Source organism: Puma concolor, chromosome B3, assembly GCF_028749965.1.
Source record: "Puma concolor isolate L17-30 chromosome B3, mPumCon1.1.hap2, whole genome shotgun sequence".
In the NCBI taxonomy this organism is placed as follows: domain Eukaryota; kingdom Metazoa; phylum Chordata; class Mammalia; order Carnivora; family Felidae; genus Puma; species Puma concolor.
The window spans coordinates 121005737-121022948 of NC_141672.1; the positions used below are offsets into that span (position 1 = coordinate 121005737).

Here is a 17212-nt window from a genome sequence, read left to right on the forward strand (position 1 = left end):
TGACCTGGCTGAAGTCGGACGCTTAACCGACTGCGCCACCCAGGCGCCCCTCTTTCTTTCTTTCTTGAGAGAGAGAGAGAGAGAGAGAGAGAGAGAGAGAGCAAGCAAGCAGGGGAGGGGCAGAGAGAGAGAGGGAGAGAGAGAATCCCAAGCAGGCTCCTCTGTGCTATCAGCACAACACAGAGCCCGACATGGGGCTCAGACCCATGAACTGTGAGATCGTGACCTGAGCTGATATCAAGAGCCAGACATTCAACCAACTGAGCCACCCAGGAGCCCCAAAAGTTTTATATGTTTAAATGAACTCTTCTGATATGAAAGTATTAGCCAAGCTTTTCATGTCCACTTTAAAATCCAAACATTTGATTTTCAAGGTCTCCTAATCCATTATCAAGCCAGTATGTTGGCTAAATGAATGTGGTTATAAGTACTTAGTTTGCTCTTTCTTCCCATTAGCTTGTAACTAGTGATTTGAGTAACTGGATATCAGTGCCTGTATCTTCCTTTCCACTCCTATCCCCGAGGTCATCACCATGTCCAGAGACCCAGCAAGGCCTGAGTACTAGGTCATTACCACTTGTCAATGGACTGCATTAGGCATGAAATGGTCCTGGTGTCAACAGACCAGACTGTCTTCCAGAGTTTGGAGACTGCTTATGCAATGGTAGGACCTGGGTGTTCTCACTCTGTGAATACTGGATACATGTATATCATATTTCAGAGTGTTTATATCATCTGTACTATGGTTTTTGATTTCTTAGAATTTTCCTATGTGATGATTGTATCAGTTAACTGTGAGGAAGATTTAACTGATGGGTAATGGAAAAGTTCTGAATTTTAAAGAAGTGCCATTAAATTTTTTTGTTTTCTTTTTCTTTTTTTTCTTTTCTTTTTATCCTTTTTGTTTAGATTTGTTCGGACAGTATTACCATTTTCTCAGGAATTTCAAAGAGATAAACAGCCTAATGCACAACCCCAGTATTTACATGGATCAAAGGTAGGTCCTTTTGTGTTTGTGTTAAAAATTTTAAGTTCGCAATGAAGCATATTTTCTAGTTTAGTTTAATTCATGTTAGTTGCAGTGATTTAGATGTATCATGCCATGTGTGAAATGTTATTGTTTTCTTCCATTAGCATCTTCCTAAAAAGTAATAGTAGTGTTAGGACAGCCCTCTGGCTGTCGTAGGTGTCCAACTAGGCCTGGCCTCACTCCTGGCACTACAGTAAGTGAGGTTGTCAGCAGATTTAATGGTTTAAAAATATCAAACCAGGAAAGTGCGGAATAGGCTCAGGGCCATATCTGTGACAGAGAGGGCAGGATATCTTGTCCAGGTGTGATGCCACGAAGGGAGGGGCTGAGGTGGGAGGGGGCGTGGAGAAAAGGGTTGGCATCCAGAAACTACAGGCAAGCAGGCAAACTGGCAAAAACCACAGAACCACTGCTATCTAGTAAGGTAAGACAAGTGTCCAGGCTGAGGGTGGCTGAATTTGTAACAAGTTAAGAGTATTATTAAAGGTTAGTTTTGTTAATAATTAAAGCACTCTTAGGGTTTCATAAAAAAAAGACAAACCCTCTATAGTAAAAATGAGATAGATTTAATGAGCAGATATTTCCAAAAAATGTAGTAAAAAAAATAAGAATAGGTAACTGGCCTCACCAGTAATTAAAGAAAAATAAATGAGTGCACATGGGACTGTATGATTCTAGGGAGCCAGCTGAAATGTTTATCAATATTTAAATGTTCTCACTTGTAGGAAGCTGGACAGCTAAGGGAATAAATCAGACAAGTATAAAGTAAGGTCTCCTATGGGGGTGGTCATAACAACATTGTCATAAAAAATACAGAAGCAACTTAACTGACCATCACGTAACACTCCAATAACTTACTGTCCACTGGAATACAGTCATCACAGATAATTACATAGATTTTATGATAGGTTGTGGGGGCTGTATTGTATTAAGTTGAAAAAAAAAAAAAAGATCACACTCCAAACAGAATATTCCTTATTACAAAAAGATAAACCCAGAGAAAAGATTAGTGGATGCTAAAAAGTGGCTGTCTCTGGGAGGGCTGAGTCTGAGAAACGTTTTCCTTTTCTGAATTCAGTTTATGATGTGTGTGCATTGTTCTCACTAGTTATTTTAAGCTGTTTCCTCTGATGTTGGTGTCAGCCTCGGTCTCCACACAGCCTGTGGGCTGTGTGGGGAAGTGGATCATGGCCCCTGCCTGGTCATGGACACCAGCGCCTATGGCCTTAGAACCTAAAGCTCTGAGCAGCTGCTGCTTCATTCGGCTCTAAAGCTCTGAGGGGCTGAAGTTTGGGCAGTACCATCTCCATATTTTCTGCACATTCTTCTCACAGGTGCAGAAGTGAGCCTATTAATAATGACATAAAAGGACCACTCTTCACATCCCTAGTGCTGGCTCTCAGGAGGGTGTCAGAATTTCAGCCTTCCCTTCTGACGAGTCTTTGAAGAGACAAGTCCTTGGCTCACCCTCCTTCTCTCCCTTCAACTTCTCCAGGCTTGTGATATCATCTCCCTTTGGCCACTTCTGTCTTAATCAGAGCATCATAACACTTTACAAATTAATGTGACCATTGAAAGTTTTCAACCTGTCAGCCAAGAAGGAAATGGTAGATGTCTTAGTGGGATAAGCCAGAGGGTTAAGTAGAGGATATATTTGGGAGGAAGGGGAAACCAGTGTTGAGAGAACTAGAAACTGCCTGTGTTTTGCAAGGATATGTGGAACTTCAAGCTGAAATGGATGCTGTCTCTGTTTTCCACATTTGGGTGGTGCCATGTACTCTGCATTGTGTGTGGGAAGGGCATGTCCACTTGAGAAGCAGCGTTCCTAGGATGCTGTGAAAGGAACTGTTGTGATAGAACCTTGGCTGGTTTTTAGAGAGGCCTTGCTCTAACAAGATCTGGATGCTGAGAAGGAACCAGCCCTGCACAGGACCCCGTGGTCCCGAGTCTCTGTCACAAGATGGGGGTGGGGAGGGGTGGTGTATGACAGGCAGGGGTCTGAGGGAGGGACCGGGACCAGAAGCAGATGGAGAATGTTGACAGGTGGGAAGATGTTATCCTAGTCCAGGCAGGAGGTGGTGCCTTGGACCAGGTGGCATTGACAGAGATAGAAGTAGCTAGACTCAAGGGGTATTTTGGAAGTGGATGTGACTGGACTTTGGCTAATAACCCAAAGATTGAAGGGGAGAGAAATGGAAGACCCAAAGATGTTCCTAGGTTTCTGGCAGTTGGTGGGTGGAGGTGTCCATTTTTGAAGTCAGACAGGGCTAGATTTAGGAGGGTTAAAGGGAAGAGGCCTTTATCCCTGGGGCCTGTGTCCACTCCTCTTCCTAGGTCTGTCTGCTCTGCACGTCATAGACCTTACTGTGAGCGGGGGAGGATGCTGCCCTGCTGGGTATCTGTTTTGGACACATCAGGCAGGTTTCATGGCTCACTCAGCTGAGGCAGAGGTTGTGGGAGTTGGTGGGCTGGGTTGGAGGATCATATTGCCCCATTTGTTAGGGTCAGGATTTTGGCTGCTGTGTTAAGCCTAGTGATGATGACCAGGAGTGAAGAAGGCCAGATGTCATTGTTCTTTCTGCTGTGTTCTGGGACTGAGTGTCATTTTTAAAAATATTAAGTAATGTTTTTTTTCTACCTATACCAAGTTGCAGTCATAGTCTCAGGCACTCAACAAGTGTTTCCTGGGCATGCGCTGTGACCCAGGCTGCACCTGGCCTGAGCCAGGGAGCAGAGTTCTTGGCTCAGCAGGTGAGTGCAGGCCTTGTTCCACAGAGGCCTGAAGGTGTTGGACTGGGCCCTGGTGTGCAAACAGGTACCAAGAGCCTGGGCAAGGGAAGGGCACCCCAGCAGTTTTGGGAGCATGGCCAGTGAGGCAGGGAGGGTGGAAAGGAGACTGAAGCTGTTGAGATACAAGCAGGGGGCCACATGTCCCTGTTCTCTCCCTTCCTCCCACTTGGCCAAAGATTTCTCACCTGCAGAGGAGTCCCCAACAGCACTGCCTCAGAGAAGGGAGGTGGAAGATAAAGCACCTGACTCAGTGCTGCCTCTGGGAAACCCCACTGGTCAGACAGGTGATGCTTATGATGGGACACGAGGCCCAAGCAATTAACAGACTCTGCTCCTGTCCCATGCCCAGGAGACACCCACACTCTGTGGACCCTGAGAGAAGGCTGTTCTCATGCTCTGAGCTGCTGGTCGAGTGTAGCTGGCAACAGGTGTAGACCTGTGTACATGTGTTGAATCTCAGGGCAGTCGAGGCTAGGACACAGGTCAGGAGCTGAGGGGCTGCTACCCCACATCACCTACACTAGGACATCCTTTTAGATGCCAGCTGATCTGAGAAGTAGAAGAGATGCTTCTAACCCATTCTTTCCTAATCTATTCTTTAGAGTGTGAACCTTTCATTTCTGTCTTCTTGTTTGCCTTCATTGCTGTCACTACAGATGGTAACTTGAACTTGATTGTGCTAGGACTATGCCTTTGGAAGTGGGCAAACACTGTGATCCTGGCTGGTGTATTGGTGCAGGCTGCCCACCTCCTCTGCCCCTCCAGAAAGGCGTGAGGATTTTTAGAAGGATTAGAATAAGTACTCTATGCCCCCTTTCTGAAATTAAAATGTAATCAGTGTTGAAACCTATCCCGAAGCTGACCACCTGAAGTGTGTATCAAAAACGAGTGAAAAGTCTTATTTAGGGGAACAAAAGAAAGCAATTATCAGAGAGAACTTAAAACAACCAGAATACAGTGTACAGGTATAGAATTCACATTCTATACTGATGCCACTACACTGATGCCATTTTACTCAGAATATATCATAGTTATGTTTAGTAAAATTCAATCATTTAAAAACAAATAAATAAATAAAGTGTAGTATTTTACCTTCTTGGAGCTAAAAGAAGTTTTATATAGTTTTAGAAGATAGGACTAGAAATTTTGGCAAGTAAGAGAAATTTCTTGGGTCTGTGTTAACTAAAAGATTTGCTATGAACTAGGCTTGATTCTGAAGTTTAATCCCTGTCTTAGGCATGACCACAAAATATGTCTTTATAATGCTAAGATAAAAAGAGAAGAGCCTTTGGGAAGGAGGAACCAAGAAATGAAGTGATTTTTCCATTCTCTCCTCCATTTCCTCCCCTGCCCCAGCATTTGGTGAGGATGACAAGGCGTAAGGGAAGTTTGGCCCTTTGAGGAAAGGTAGATGCTTGTGATTTACCACACATTTGCACAGCATCTGGCCATGGGGTGTCAGACCAGCCTCCCGCATTGTCGTTGGAGGGATGGATTCCTGGGAAGAAGGCTTGTGGTGTTGGTTCTGAGAGAGCGGTTCCTCACCAGCACTGTTGTGTCCATCCTGCTGCCCAAACATAGTGTGCATCCATCCTGGTGTTAATGGCTCAGGATTTGGTTTTATACTGCAGGTTTTGGTTTTATACTGATATTCCTCCAGGAATTCAGGCAGCAGTGTTACTGCTTCTTGTACAGCAAAGATCCTGAGGGGCGTGGGGTCTGTGTTCACACCTCATGTGTCCTCAGGGGCGTGAGCAGTCTAGGGTCATCTGCTGTACCCATTTGGAGGAAAAGAAAGATTAGATGAATTGGACTTAATTATTCTCTTAAAAGTGATCAGCTGCGACCGAACTGCAGATTTCAGCCTCAGTTTCTCAAATTACGTTTGTGTCATTTTTATTCTTATGCCCTAAACTAGTAATTTTTGTTAAATTGTTTGGATTCTAACACAAAGTCTGCCAAAAATTTGGGTGAGTGACATCGGTGTTGACTGTTCATCTTATATGATACTTTTTTGAGGACCAATAAAAGCAGAATGACAATATATCATGATATCAGAGTTGAATATTGTATTCAGAAACATCATTTTACTTCATTTTGTTGCAATGCAGTTTATAGTGTTTGTACCTGTGAGATTATGGAATACCATGAATCCAGTTCAAAAATCTAATGTGTTTTTTTTTTTTTTTTATTTTAATGAATGATGAACTAGGGTAAGTGTCTTGTGAGAATAATATTGACTTAGATGAGTGGCTCATTTATGGTGCTGTTTGGTTCTTGGAATATCACCACTCTAAGTGAACATGCTCTTGAGTATGTCACTGATGCTGTCTTTCTGTAAGATAAGTAATATAGTCCCTGACTTACAGTTGAAGACTCGTACCTTCAAGGGTGTTAGAGAACCCAAGACACACCGCTAGTGAGTCTAGCTCTGTGTCCTCTGGTTTCAAGGTGAGACCCAAGTCTTTGTGTCAGGTGTGGCTGGCAGAGTGTTTCTTGAATTGAGCTGTAAGTATTTATTTTACAATAAATTATTTGTAACTTTGCCCTTTTCAGAGGTAGTGCCTTCTCTTCTTCCTCTGAGTAGTTACACCACTTTAGTTGTAGTGCCCCTGGGATGTGCCCTATTTGGGGTGAGTGTAGTCCATAGGGAAGCTGGACATTAGCTGGGGGCTGGGGGAGTATTTTTTTAATGTTTATTTTTGAGAGAGAGACAGAGCATGAGTGGGGTAGGGGCAGAGAGAGAGGGAGACACAGAATCTGAAGCAGGCTTCAGGCTCTGAGCTGTCAGCACAGAGCCCGATGTGAGTCTCAAACCCACAAACCACAAGATTATGACCTGATTTGAAGTTGGATGCTTAACTGATTGAGCCACCCAGGAGCCCCTGGGACCAGGTATTATTAAGCCACAGTCCCTACGCAATTCAGGGCAACTTTGAAAGTGAATTTTCTCATTTGTAATATGAGGCCCTCAGATTTATTTTTGTTTTTAAGTTTTAATTCCAGTTAGTTAACATACAGTGTTACATAAGTTTAGGTGTACAATATACTGATTCAACAATTCCATACATCACCCAGTGCCCATCATGACAAGTGCACTCCTTAATCCCCATCACCTATTTCACCCATCCACCCCTCCTGTAACCATCAGTTTGTTCTCTGTAATTAAGAGTCTGACTCTGGGTTTACTCCTCTTTCCTTTTTGCCCCTTTATTCATTTGTTTTGTTTCATAAATTCCACATATGAGTGAAATCGTATGGTATTTGTCTTTCTCTGAGTGACTTCTTATATATGTGTGTGTGTGTGTGTGTGTGTGTGTTGTGTGTACACACACACACCCCACATCTTCTTTATCCATTTATCAATCAGTGGACACTCAGCTGTTTCCATAGTTTGTTTATTGTAAATAATGCTGCTGTAAACATAGGGGTGCATGTATCCCTTTGTATTAGTGTTTTTGTATTCTTTGGGTAAATACCCAGTAGTGCAATTGCTGGATCACATGGTAGTTTTAACTTTTTGAGGGACCTCCATACTGTTTTTCAGAGTGGCCGCACCAGTTTGCATTCCCATCAACAGTGTGAGAGGGTTCCCCTTTCTCCACATCCTCACCAACACCTGTTGTTTCTTGTGTTGTTGATTTTATCCATTCTGACAAGTGTGAGGTGGTATCTCATTGTAGTTTTGATTTGCATTTCCCTGATAGTAAGTGATATTGTACATCTTTTCATGTGTCTGTTGGCCATCTGTTTGTCTTCTTTGGAGAAATATCTGTTTGTGATTTCTGCCCATTTTTAATTGGATTATTTGCTCTCAGGCCTTTGAGTTTTAGAAGTTATTTACATACTTTAGATACTGGCCCTGTATCAGATAGGTCATTTGCAAATATCTTCTCCCATTCTGTAGGTCACCTTGTAGTTTTTTGTTGATTGTTTCCTTCACTGTGAAGAAACTTTTTATTTTGATGTAGTCCCAGTATTTTACTTTCGCTTTTGTTTTCCTTGCTTCAAGAGATATACCTAGAAAGAAGTTGTTACAGCCAATGTCAAAGAGCTTATGGCCTATATTTTCCTCTAGGATTTTTATGATTTCAGGTCTCACATGTAGGTCTTTAAACCATTTCGAATTTCTTTTTGTGTATGGTGTAAGAAAGTGGTCCAATTTCATTCTTTTTGCATGTAGCTGTCCAGTTTTCTCAACACTGTTTGTTGAAGAGACTGTCTTTTTCTCATTGGATATTCCTTCCTGCTTTGTTGAAGATTAGTTGATCATATAATTGTGGGTATATTTCTGGATTTTCTATTTTGTTCCATTGATCTGTGTGTTCATTTTTGTGCCAATACCATCTGTCTTGATCATTACAGCTTTGTAATATAGCTTGAAATCTGGAATTGTGATGCCTCCAGCTTTGCCTTTCTCTTTCAAGATTGATTTGGCTCTTTGAGGTCTTTTGTGGTTCCATACAAATGTTAGGAATGTTTGTTTCAGCTCTGTGAAAAGGCTGTTGCTATTTTGATAGGGATCACATTGAAAGTGTAGATTGCTTTGGGTAGTATAGACATTTTTAACAATGTTCTTCCAATCCATGAGCATGGGATGTCTTTCCATTTCTTTGAGTCTCTTGGAGGCAGCGTATAGAGAGGTCTTGTTTCTTTATCCATTCTAACATGCTTTGTCTTTTGATTGGAGTGTTTAGTCCATTTACACTCAGAGTAAATGATGGATATGTATTTACAGCCTTTTTTTTTTTTTTTTTTTACTCATTTTTTCATTGTTCCTGGGGATTTTCTCTGTTCCTTTCTAGTCCTTATCACTTTTGGTCTTTCCTTCCCACTCAGAGAGTCTCCAATATTTCTTTTAGGGCTTGTTTAGTGGTTTCGAACTCTTTTTAGTTTTTGTTTGGGAAACTCTATCTCTCCTTCTATTCCGATGATAGCCTTGCTGAATAGAGTATTCTTGGCTGCAGATTTTTCCCATTCAGCACTTTAATATATCCTGCCACTCCCTTCTGGCCTGCCAAGTTTCTGTGGAGTGATCTGCTGCTAACCTTATTTGTCTTCCCTTGTAAGTTAGGGACTTCCTTTGTCTTGCTGCTTTTAAGATTTTTTTCTTTAGCATTATATTTCACAAATTTAATTATGCTATGTTTTGGTGTTGGCCTACTTTTGTTGATTTTTGATGGAGCTCTCTGGTTTTTAAAGCCAAAATTTATAAATATTAGTCCTCTTATGTGAGCTCCCTGGTGCAGAGGTCTTTTTCTCTGTCCATTTTGCACACTCAGTTCCCTCTTTTCTGTGGGCAGCGTCCTTCTGCCTTTCTGACCATTGTAACATTTCAGATGTAGCTTCTTCTCTGTATTTCGATGTGGAGTTTGTTCCCACAGTCTTTGGTTAGCTCTCCATCTTACTGACTTGGCAGTGGATCATATCTCATTGAAAACATGAGATGGGGTAAGCTCAGGGTCCTCCTCCACCATCTTTCCTAGCTCCTGAAACCTTTAGATTTCACTAACAATTTGCATGTTTTTCTTTTGAAACAGTAGAACTTATCAAGCAAAAACCTAACATGGAATCCCAGCAGTTAAATGCAAATTTGAGGGGCGCCTGGGTGGCGCAGTCGGTTGAGCGTCCGACTTCAGCCAGGTCACGATCTCGCGGTCCGTGAGTTCGAGCCCCGCGTTGGGCTCTGGGCTGATGGCTCAGAGCCTGGAGCCTGTTTCCGATTCTGTGTCTCCTTCTCTCTCTGCCCCTCCCCCGTTCATGCTCTGTCTCTCTCTGTCCGAAAAATAAATAAATGTTGAAAAAAAATTTTTTTTAAAAATGCAAATTTGAGGAGGAATTATTAAGAGGATATATCTGGTCTGATGATCAAAATATGCCCCTTTCAAGTGTGATTGGAGTTGTAAGGGTGGGCACAGGGCAGGCACTTGGCAGTGCTTCCAACCTGGTCAGTGTTTTATTTGAAAATTGTTTTCAGTTTTCATACTTTTTGTTTTGGGGTCCTAGGACACCCACACATTTTGATTCTCCGGAAGAACTCACAGACTCACTTGTACTAACAGCTATAGTTCATTATAGCAAACGGATGCAAAACAGGATCAGTAAGGGAAAAAGATGCATCAGGTGTGATTGAACTGGGCACAGGCTACCAAAGTTGTCCTTCATGGGGGTTGCTTGGGATGTGTAGTTTTTCTGCCCAGCAAGGAGGTCCACTCAGATCCTCAGGTCCAAGGCTTTCACTAGGGCTAGGTACATAGGAATATGCCACCTATGTTGACCGTTCATAGTTACTGAAACCCCAGAACCCCCAGAAGGAAAAGAGCCCATCATAAATCACTGTTTGTACATATAACCTAAACAAGTTTATATAGCATGGTTAAGTGCCCTAGTGGTAGAAAACAACCTTATTGTGCACAGGCACCCCAATGTTTATAGCAGCGCTGTCAACAATAGCCAAAGTATGGAAAGAGCCCAAATATCCATCGATAGATGAATGGATAAATGTACACAGACACACAGACACACAGACACACACTGGAGTATTATGTGGCAATCAAAAAGAATGAAATCCTGCCATTTGCAACAACATGGATGGAACTACAGGGTATTGTGCTAAGCGAAATTAGTCAGAGAAAGGCAGATATCATAGGACTTCACTCATATGTGGAATTTAAGATACAAAACAGATGAACATAAGGGAAGGGAAGCAAAAATAATATAAAAACAGGGAGGAGGACAAAACATAAGAGACTCTTAAATATAGAGAACAAACTGAGGGTTGCTGTAGGAGTTATGGGTGTGGGGAAGGGCTAAACAGGCAAGGGGCATTAACGAGGACACTTGGGATGAGCACTGGGTATTATATATAGGGGATGAATCACTGGATTCTACTCTGAAATCATTATTGCACTATATGCTAACTAACTTGGATGTATATTTAAAACAAAACAAAACAAAACAAAACAAAACAAAACCCTTATTAGTTGGTAACAATCCAAAGGATGAATTCCCAGGAATTACAAGCAGGCCTGCTGTGCTTGTTCTTCAGAATCCTCACTTTTCTGATGTGGTTTTCAGTGTATGTAGAGGAAATATTTAAGACAATGATTAAGGGGGCAGGAGGAGGATACAGGGAACCTAAATGGAAGTGAGATTGGTACACTTCAATCAAAGTGGTAAAATGTTGGTAACAGTGGATTATGATTAACTTATACAATGTATAAGACCTAGAACAACCACTAAAACATCCGTGTGAAGAGATACTCTTGAAACTACTATAGGTCAATTGCAGTGGAATTCTAAAAAATGTTTAAGTGACTCAGAGGAAGTCAGGAAGAATGAAACAGACCCTACTTAGATATCAATAATTACATTATGTGTAAATGTCCCAAATGTAAGTGAGACATCTAAATACAATTAAAATACTGAGAGATAGGCAAAGTGGAGTTAAAAAGTTGATTAAGCAAGACATGCACTTCAAATTAATGATACAGGTAGGTTGAAAGTAAAAAGATGGATTAAGATATACCATGCAAACATTAACCAGAAGAAAGGAGTGATTCTATTAATATAAGATAAAATAGAGTTCAAAGCAGAGAATATTAATCTGGGACCAAGAGGAACATTACATAATAGGGTCAAACCACCAAGAAAATAAGGCAGTCCTAAATGTTTGTGTACCAAACAATAGAACTTCAAAATACTTGAGGCAAATACTATACTAACATGGGTGAAAGAAGAAATGAACAACTCCACAATTATAGTTCGGGAATTCAACATTTCTCTCTCTCAGTCATCAGTAGACAGAAAATCAGCAACAACAAAGAAGTAAACACCATCAAGCAGCAGTAAATTATTGACATGTGTAGAACACTCTACCCAACAAGGGCAGAACATACATGCTTTTCAAGTGCCCCTGGGGCTTCCCCCCAGATAGACCATATTCTGGGCCATCAAACAAACCTCAAGAAAATTTTAAAAGAGTTGTTTTAAAAAGACAACCAAACTAAATGAAATGCAAATATATCAAAATTTGTGGGATGCACCTGAAAAGTGCTGAGAGGGAAATACACAGCACTAAATGTTTATTAGGGGTCTCCCGGCTGAGTGTTCAATCTGTGTTCTTAGACAAGCTTGGAGGTCTCCTCCTATAAGAAACAACCCTGATTTCCTTTCTCACCCATTCTCCCTGAAAGGGCTGCTGTCCCAGCTCCCCATGTGTCCCTGAGATCAGTGTTTGCCCCAGATGTCTCCACCAGGAGACTGGAAACAGCTCCAAGGAGACAGCAATGAGGATGTATTTGTTTCTCATTCCAGGACCTTAAACTGGCACTTTGATAAATCTTTGAAACCAAATGGCTTTGTTTTCTTTTTTCTGTTTTAGCAAGCTTGCTTGTCATGTTTTTATGTTGAAGATATAAATACCAGTAAGGGCAGTCTAATAAATTCTCTGGAATTCTCCATCTTAAGGGCATGATGTATTGAATGCATCTTTGGTGTAGCAATTTTTTCATCTTGGCTTCATAGTGACCACATTGAAAATTTTGGAGATTTCATTAAGCCCTTATATTCTTTGTCCCTCAGGCTTTGAACTTGGCCTACTCTAGCATTTATGGCAGCTACCGAAACTTTGTGGGGCCTCCGCACTTTGAGGTCATCTGCCGGCTGCTTGGCTACCAGGGCATTGCAGTGGTCATGGAGGAGCTGCTGAAGGTCGTGAAGAGCCTGGTATGTTTTCCTCAGTCTGCTTCCTTTTCACAGTGCAGTGTTCTGCACCCAATTCTTTTTTTTTTTTTTTTCATTTATTTTGGGGACAGTGCAAGTAGGGGAGGGACAGAGAGAGGGGGGACAGAGGATTTGAAATAGGATTTGCACTGACAGGCTGATAGCAGCAAGCCTGATGTGGAGCTCGAATTCAAAAAACAAGAGATCATGAACTGAGCCATGGTCAGATGCTCAACTGACTGAGCCACCCAGGTGCCCCTGCACCCAATTCTAATGTGGGGAGGGGGGTTTTCCACTCCACTGAGCAATTCTCGTATACCAACTGGGTGTCCTATAATTCAACTCAATTATAGCACTGTCTACCTTGAAATAGCATGAGTTCCTACAGATTAAGGGGTCTGACCCACAAGACTGCCCTACCCTCACCCCCACTAGTTTCAAGTCTAATTTGTCACCTGTGCCTCTGACCCACTGGCTGTAAATCAGAGGTTTCTATAGCCCCCTCCTTGAGTTCAATTAATTTGCTAGAGCAGCTCACAAAACTCAGGAAGCTGGTTTACTCTCTAGATTACCAGTTAATTACAAAGGATACAAATCCACAGCCAGTGAAAAGATAACATAGGGAGAGGTCCTGAAGACAGGAGCTCCTCTCCTTGTGGACTTTGGAGCCCCTCATAGTGGCCTGTGGACCTGTTCTGGTTCCCAAATCTGTAAGCTCCCCAGACCCTACCCTGTTGGGGTTTTATGTGGGTTTCAGTATATAGCCACAATTGATTAAATCTCTAGCCTTTGGTGACTAAATTGACCTCCAGCCCCTTCTCCTCCCCAGAGGTCTGGGGGTGGTACTAAAAGTCCCAAATCCAACCATGGGGTTGTTTCTCCTGGCAGCCAGCCCCCATTGGTGGGTGGGCCTCCAAAAGTGACCTTAATAACGTAATAAGAGATGCTTTTTTTTTTTTAAATCTTTTTCACATTTATTTATTTTTGAGAGAGTGAGACAAAGTGAGAGTGGGGGAGGGGCAGAGAGAGGGGGAGGACACAGAATCCGAAGCAGGCTCCAGGCTCCGAGCTGTCGGCACAGGGCCCGACGCGGGGCTCAAACTCACAGAATGTGAGATCGTGACCTGAGCCACAGTCGGATGCTCAACCGACTGGGCCACCCAGGTGCCCCATAAGAGATGCTTTTAAGGCTCTCAGGATAATTTGAAGGTTTTAGGAGCTCTTTGTCAGGAATAGATACAAGACCAAATATATATTTATTATAAATCACAGTATCACACATAACCTTAAATTTTCTGGGGTGGAAAAGCCAGGGGTCCTTCCTCTGTGGTGGTTAGCACCACTTTTGACCATATGTAGTTTGATTTCTCTCCCATCTATCTTCCTTTTTTCTTTTTTTTTTTAGTTTCTTTTTTTTATATTTAAAATTTTTATTTTAATTTCTCCCCCAACTTTCTTAATTCAAGAGAATAGGTCCATGTTATTTTAACTAATTCGTAGAAAAAGTTAAGGGGTGCCTGGGTGGCTCAGTCGGTTAAGCCTCTGACTTCAGCTCAGGTCATGATCTCATAGTTTGTGGGTTGGAGCCCAGCGTTGGGCTCTGTGCTGACAGCTCAAAACATAGAGCCTGCTTCAGATTCTGTGTCTCCCTCTCTCTTTCTGCCCCTCCCTTGCTTACTCTCTGTCTCTCTCAAAAATAAATAAACGTTAAAAAAATTTTTTTTTAAAGAAGTTACGTACCAAAATATAGCTTTCTTATAAAGGACCACTGCTGTTGCCCAAGGGAACCATAAAGGCATTATGGAGAGACCATATTTTAGTTGGCAAGCATCTGGGTAGGGACAGTTGTATGGAGAGGCCCATTTCTGATTGTGAAGTAGGAGTTTTCTTAAAACACAGATATCCAGGAAACATTTATACTGGGGGATATGGAGGAGAGTCTGTTGGCCACGAGGAGTTCAGAGCTGTCTGTGGGGTAGGCCTGAGCAAGAGGCAGATGGGCTCAGCTGTGAGGCAGTGGTGTGGGCAGGGTCCCGCTGCTGTTCAGACTTCTGTTGCCCAGTGATAGCTGGTTGTACCTGCAAGGCTGATGATGTGCGCCCCTGTCCTGGGTGCTAAGGGTTAAACTGTGAATAAAGGATTCAGACACTCATCTGTGTAACTTAAGATTGAGGTCAGAAGTTCTATGCAGAAGTATTTTATTTAAGTCTTTTTGCAAAGAGAAAGTGAGAGAATGATACATGTAGACTAACATGGATTTAGTTTTCTATGTTCTATTTCTGTTAATTGAGAAAGAACTTTATAAAATCTTAATCTTTAATCTTTTTCCATTATTTTAATAAACTACCTGTGATTAAGTCCATTTCTTTAAAATTTTTTTATCGCGAAATAGAGACTTTCAGGTATTTCCCATGCTTAAAGCTGAATTAATGGCCACATAATTAAAGTAGCAGTCCATCAAGGAGATGATATGATCATCAACACAAAGCAAAACCTGACAGAATACTAAGAGGTTGACAAAATATACAACCTGTTTGGATCAGAAATCAATTAAGAATATATAAAAGTTGGGTCTTGGGGCGCCTGGGTGGCGCAGTCGGTTAAGCGTCCGACTTCAGCCAGGTCACGATCTCGCGGTCCGTGAGTTCGAGCCCCACGTCGGGCTCTGGGCTGATGGCTCAGAGCCTGGAGCCTGCTTCCGATTCTGTGTCTCCCTCTCTCTCTGCCCCTCCCCCGTTCATGCTCTGTCTCTCTCTGTCCCAAAAATAAATAAACGTTGAAAAAAAATTAAAAAAAAAAAAAAAAAAAAGTTGGGTCTTTTGGCACAGACATGAGCCCATGACCCACTCAGTCACTTCCGGGAACCCCAGCTAGAACCTCTGCCCCAAAACACATAACTTGTAAGGTGTTAGGCACATGAGGTGACATGGTCCAGTGTTGCAGCTACACCAAATCCGTCAGAGGAATACAGAAACTGCCCCATGAGGATGTCACTTCTTCAGAGCCACCACACTCACCACAGATAGATACAACTAGAGCTCCTTGCCCTCCCACTGTCATACCTCAGGCCACTTGTCTCCTGAAAGAAGAATTGTGTTTTAGAAGAAGCATTTAGTTACTCCTGTAAAGTCACTCTGGTGGAGGTTGTTTTCTTTCTGTGGATAGGATTTCCTTTCCCAGCCAAAGTGATTCTCAGTCCTGGTCATTACCATGTGTTTTACTAACAGACTCCCTTTTAGAAGCCCCACGCACCACTCACAACCTTTGAGACAGTGGCAGCCAGTGGCTGATGCAGCCTATTTCTCCTACAGCTGCAAGGCACAATCCTGCAGTACGTGAAGACGCTGATGGAGGTGATGCCCAAGATCTGCCGCCTGCCCCGTCATGAATATGGCTCTCCTGGTGAGTATGGGCACCTCCCCAGGAGTGCAGTACAGAAGGGACAGCATTAACATTCAGACCTCAGTGCAGGATATCAAGTCAGAAATTACTGATAAGGGTAGGATCTCCTTTCCCCAGGTGGGAGGAGGCCACGAACCTAATCAAAGCCTGGTTGTTTCCAATGGAACAAACAAACCAGCCTTTCTTTTGGGAGCAGGTGTGTTGGAATCATCACACTTGGGTGAGAAAGATATGGGGGAGAGGGGCAATGCCGCCTAATCACTGATGGGTGATGGGGCTCTGAACTCTGAACCCCTGACTCTTGCACAGCACTGGGACCTTGAAGATCACCAACCAGGGAAGGACAGGGAACTCAGCTTCCAGGTCCAACTGCCCTGGGGATCCTTGCAAAATGGCAGTTGGTACCTGACAGTTGGGATGAGGGGTTTGAAAACTGTTAAGTCTCCAACTTTGTTCTTCGTAGAGTTGTTTTGGCTATTCTAGGTCTTCTGCGTAACCACGTGAATTTTGGAGTCAGCTTGTGGACTTTTGACTGGGTCAGCATTTGAATGCATAGATCAAATTAGGGAATATTAGCTTTCTTTCCAGTGTTTATGCCTGGTGTCTTTTTGTGCCTTATCACAATGTGCAGGATCTCCAGGACAGTGATGAAAATGTGTGGTCTTGCTCTGGGGCTCAGAGAGAGAGAATGCAGGTTCCACCACTGAGACTCATGACATTAGCTGCAGGGCTTTTGTAGATGTACTTTAGTAGATTAAGTACATCCCTTTCTACCTATGCCTGAGAAGGGATAATGAATTTTATAAAGACCTTTTCTGCCTCTGCTGGAGATGATGATGTGGTCTTTCTCCTTTATTCTTGTAATGTGCCTCCTCAGAAGATACAGGGTTGACAGAGAAAGAGGCTTTGGAGCTGAGTCCCAAGGCCCAGGTGATGGACAGGCTACTGTTGCAAGGAAGATGTTGGGGTCAGGGGACACATGGCCATCTCCATAGCAGGCACGATGGCAGTGTCAGAGGATGTTTCATGACCAGCACAGATGCTCCCAGCCGTAGAGCCCAGGCTGTGCCTCCAACCTCCCCAGTCCCCTTACTCACTCTCTGCTACTACAGGCATCCTAGAGTTCTTCCACCACCAGCTGAAGGACATTGTTGAGTATGCGGAGCTGAAGACCGTGTGCTTCCAGAATCTGCGGGAGGTGGGCAATGCTGTCCTCTTCTGCCTGCTCATCGAGCAGAGTCTGGTGAGTGCTCAGCCTAGCCAACC

At 42.9% G+C, this 17212-nt stretch overlaps 1 protein-coding gene across 4 annotated transcripts in view; it reads left to right on the plus strand.

The window, feature by feature from the left end:
- The window catches only part of CYFIP1 (cytoplasmic FMR1 interacting protein 1), a 133728-nt gene that overhangs the window by 93052 nt on the left and 23464 nt on the right, over positions 1-17212 (plus strand). For all 4 annotated transcript variants that reach the window (XR_015252818.1, XM_086711317.1, XM_086711316.1 and 1 more), the window contains 4 exons: positions 910-997; positions 12404-12547; positions 15856-15946; positions 17059-17189. Coding sequence is in view for 3 of the 4 variants with exons in the window: in XM_086711317.1 (XP_086567443.1) it covers positions 910-997; positions 12404-12547; positions 15856-15946; positions 17059-17189 (454 nt within the window). In the remaining variant the exon portion in view is untranslated. The remainder of the gene's footprint in view (positions 1-909; positions 998-12403; positions 12548-15855; positions 15947-17058; positions 17190-17212) is intronic.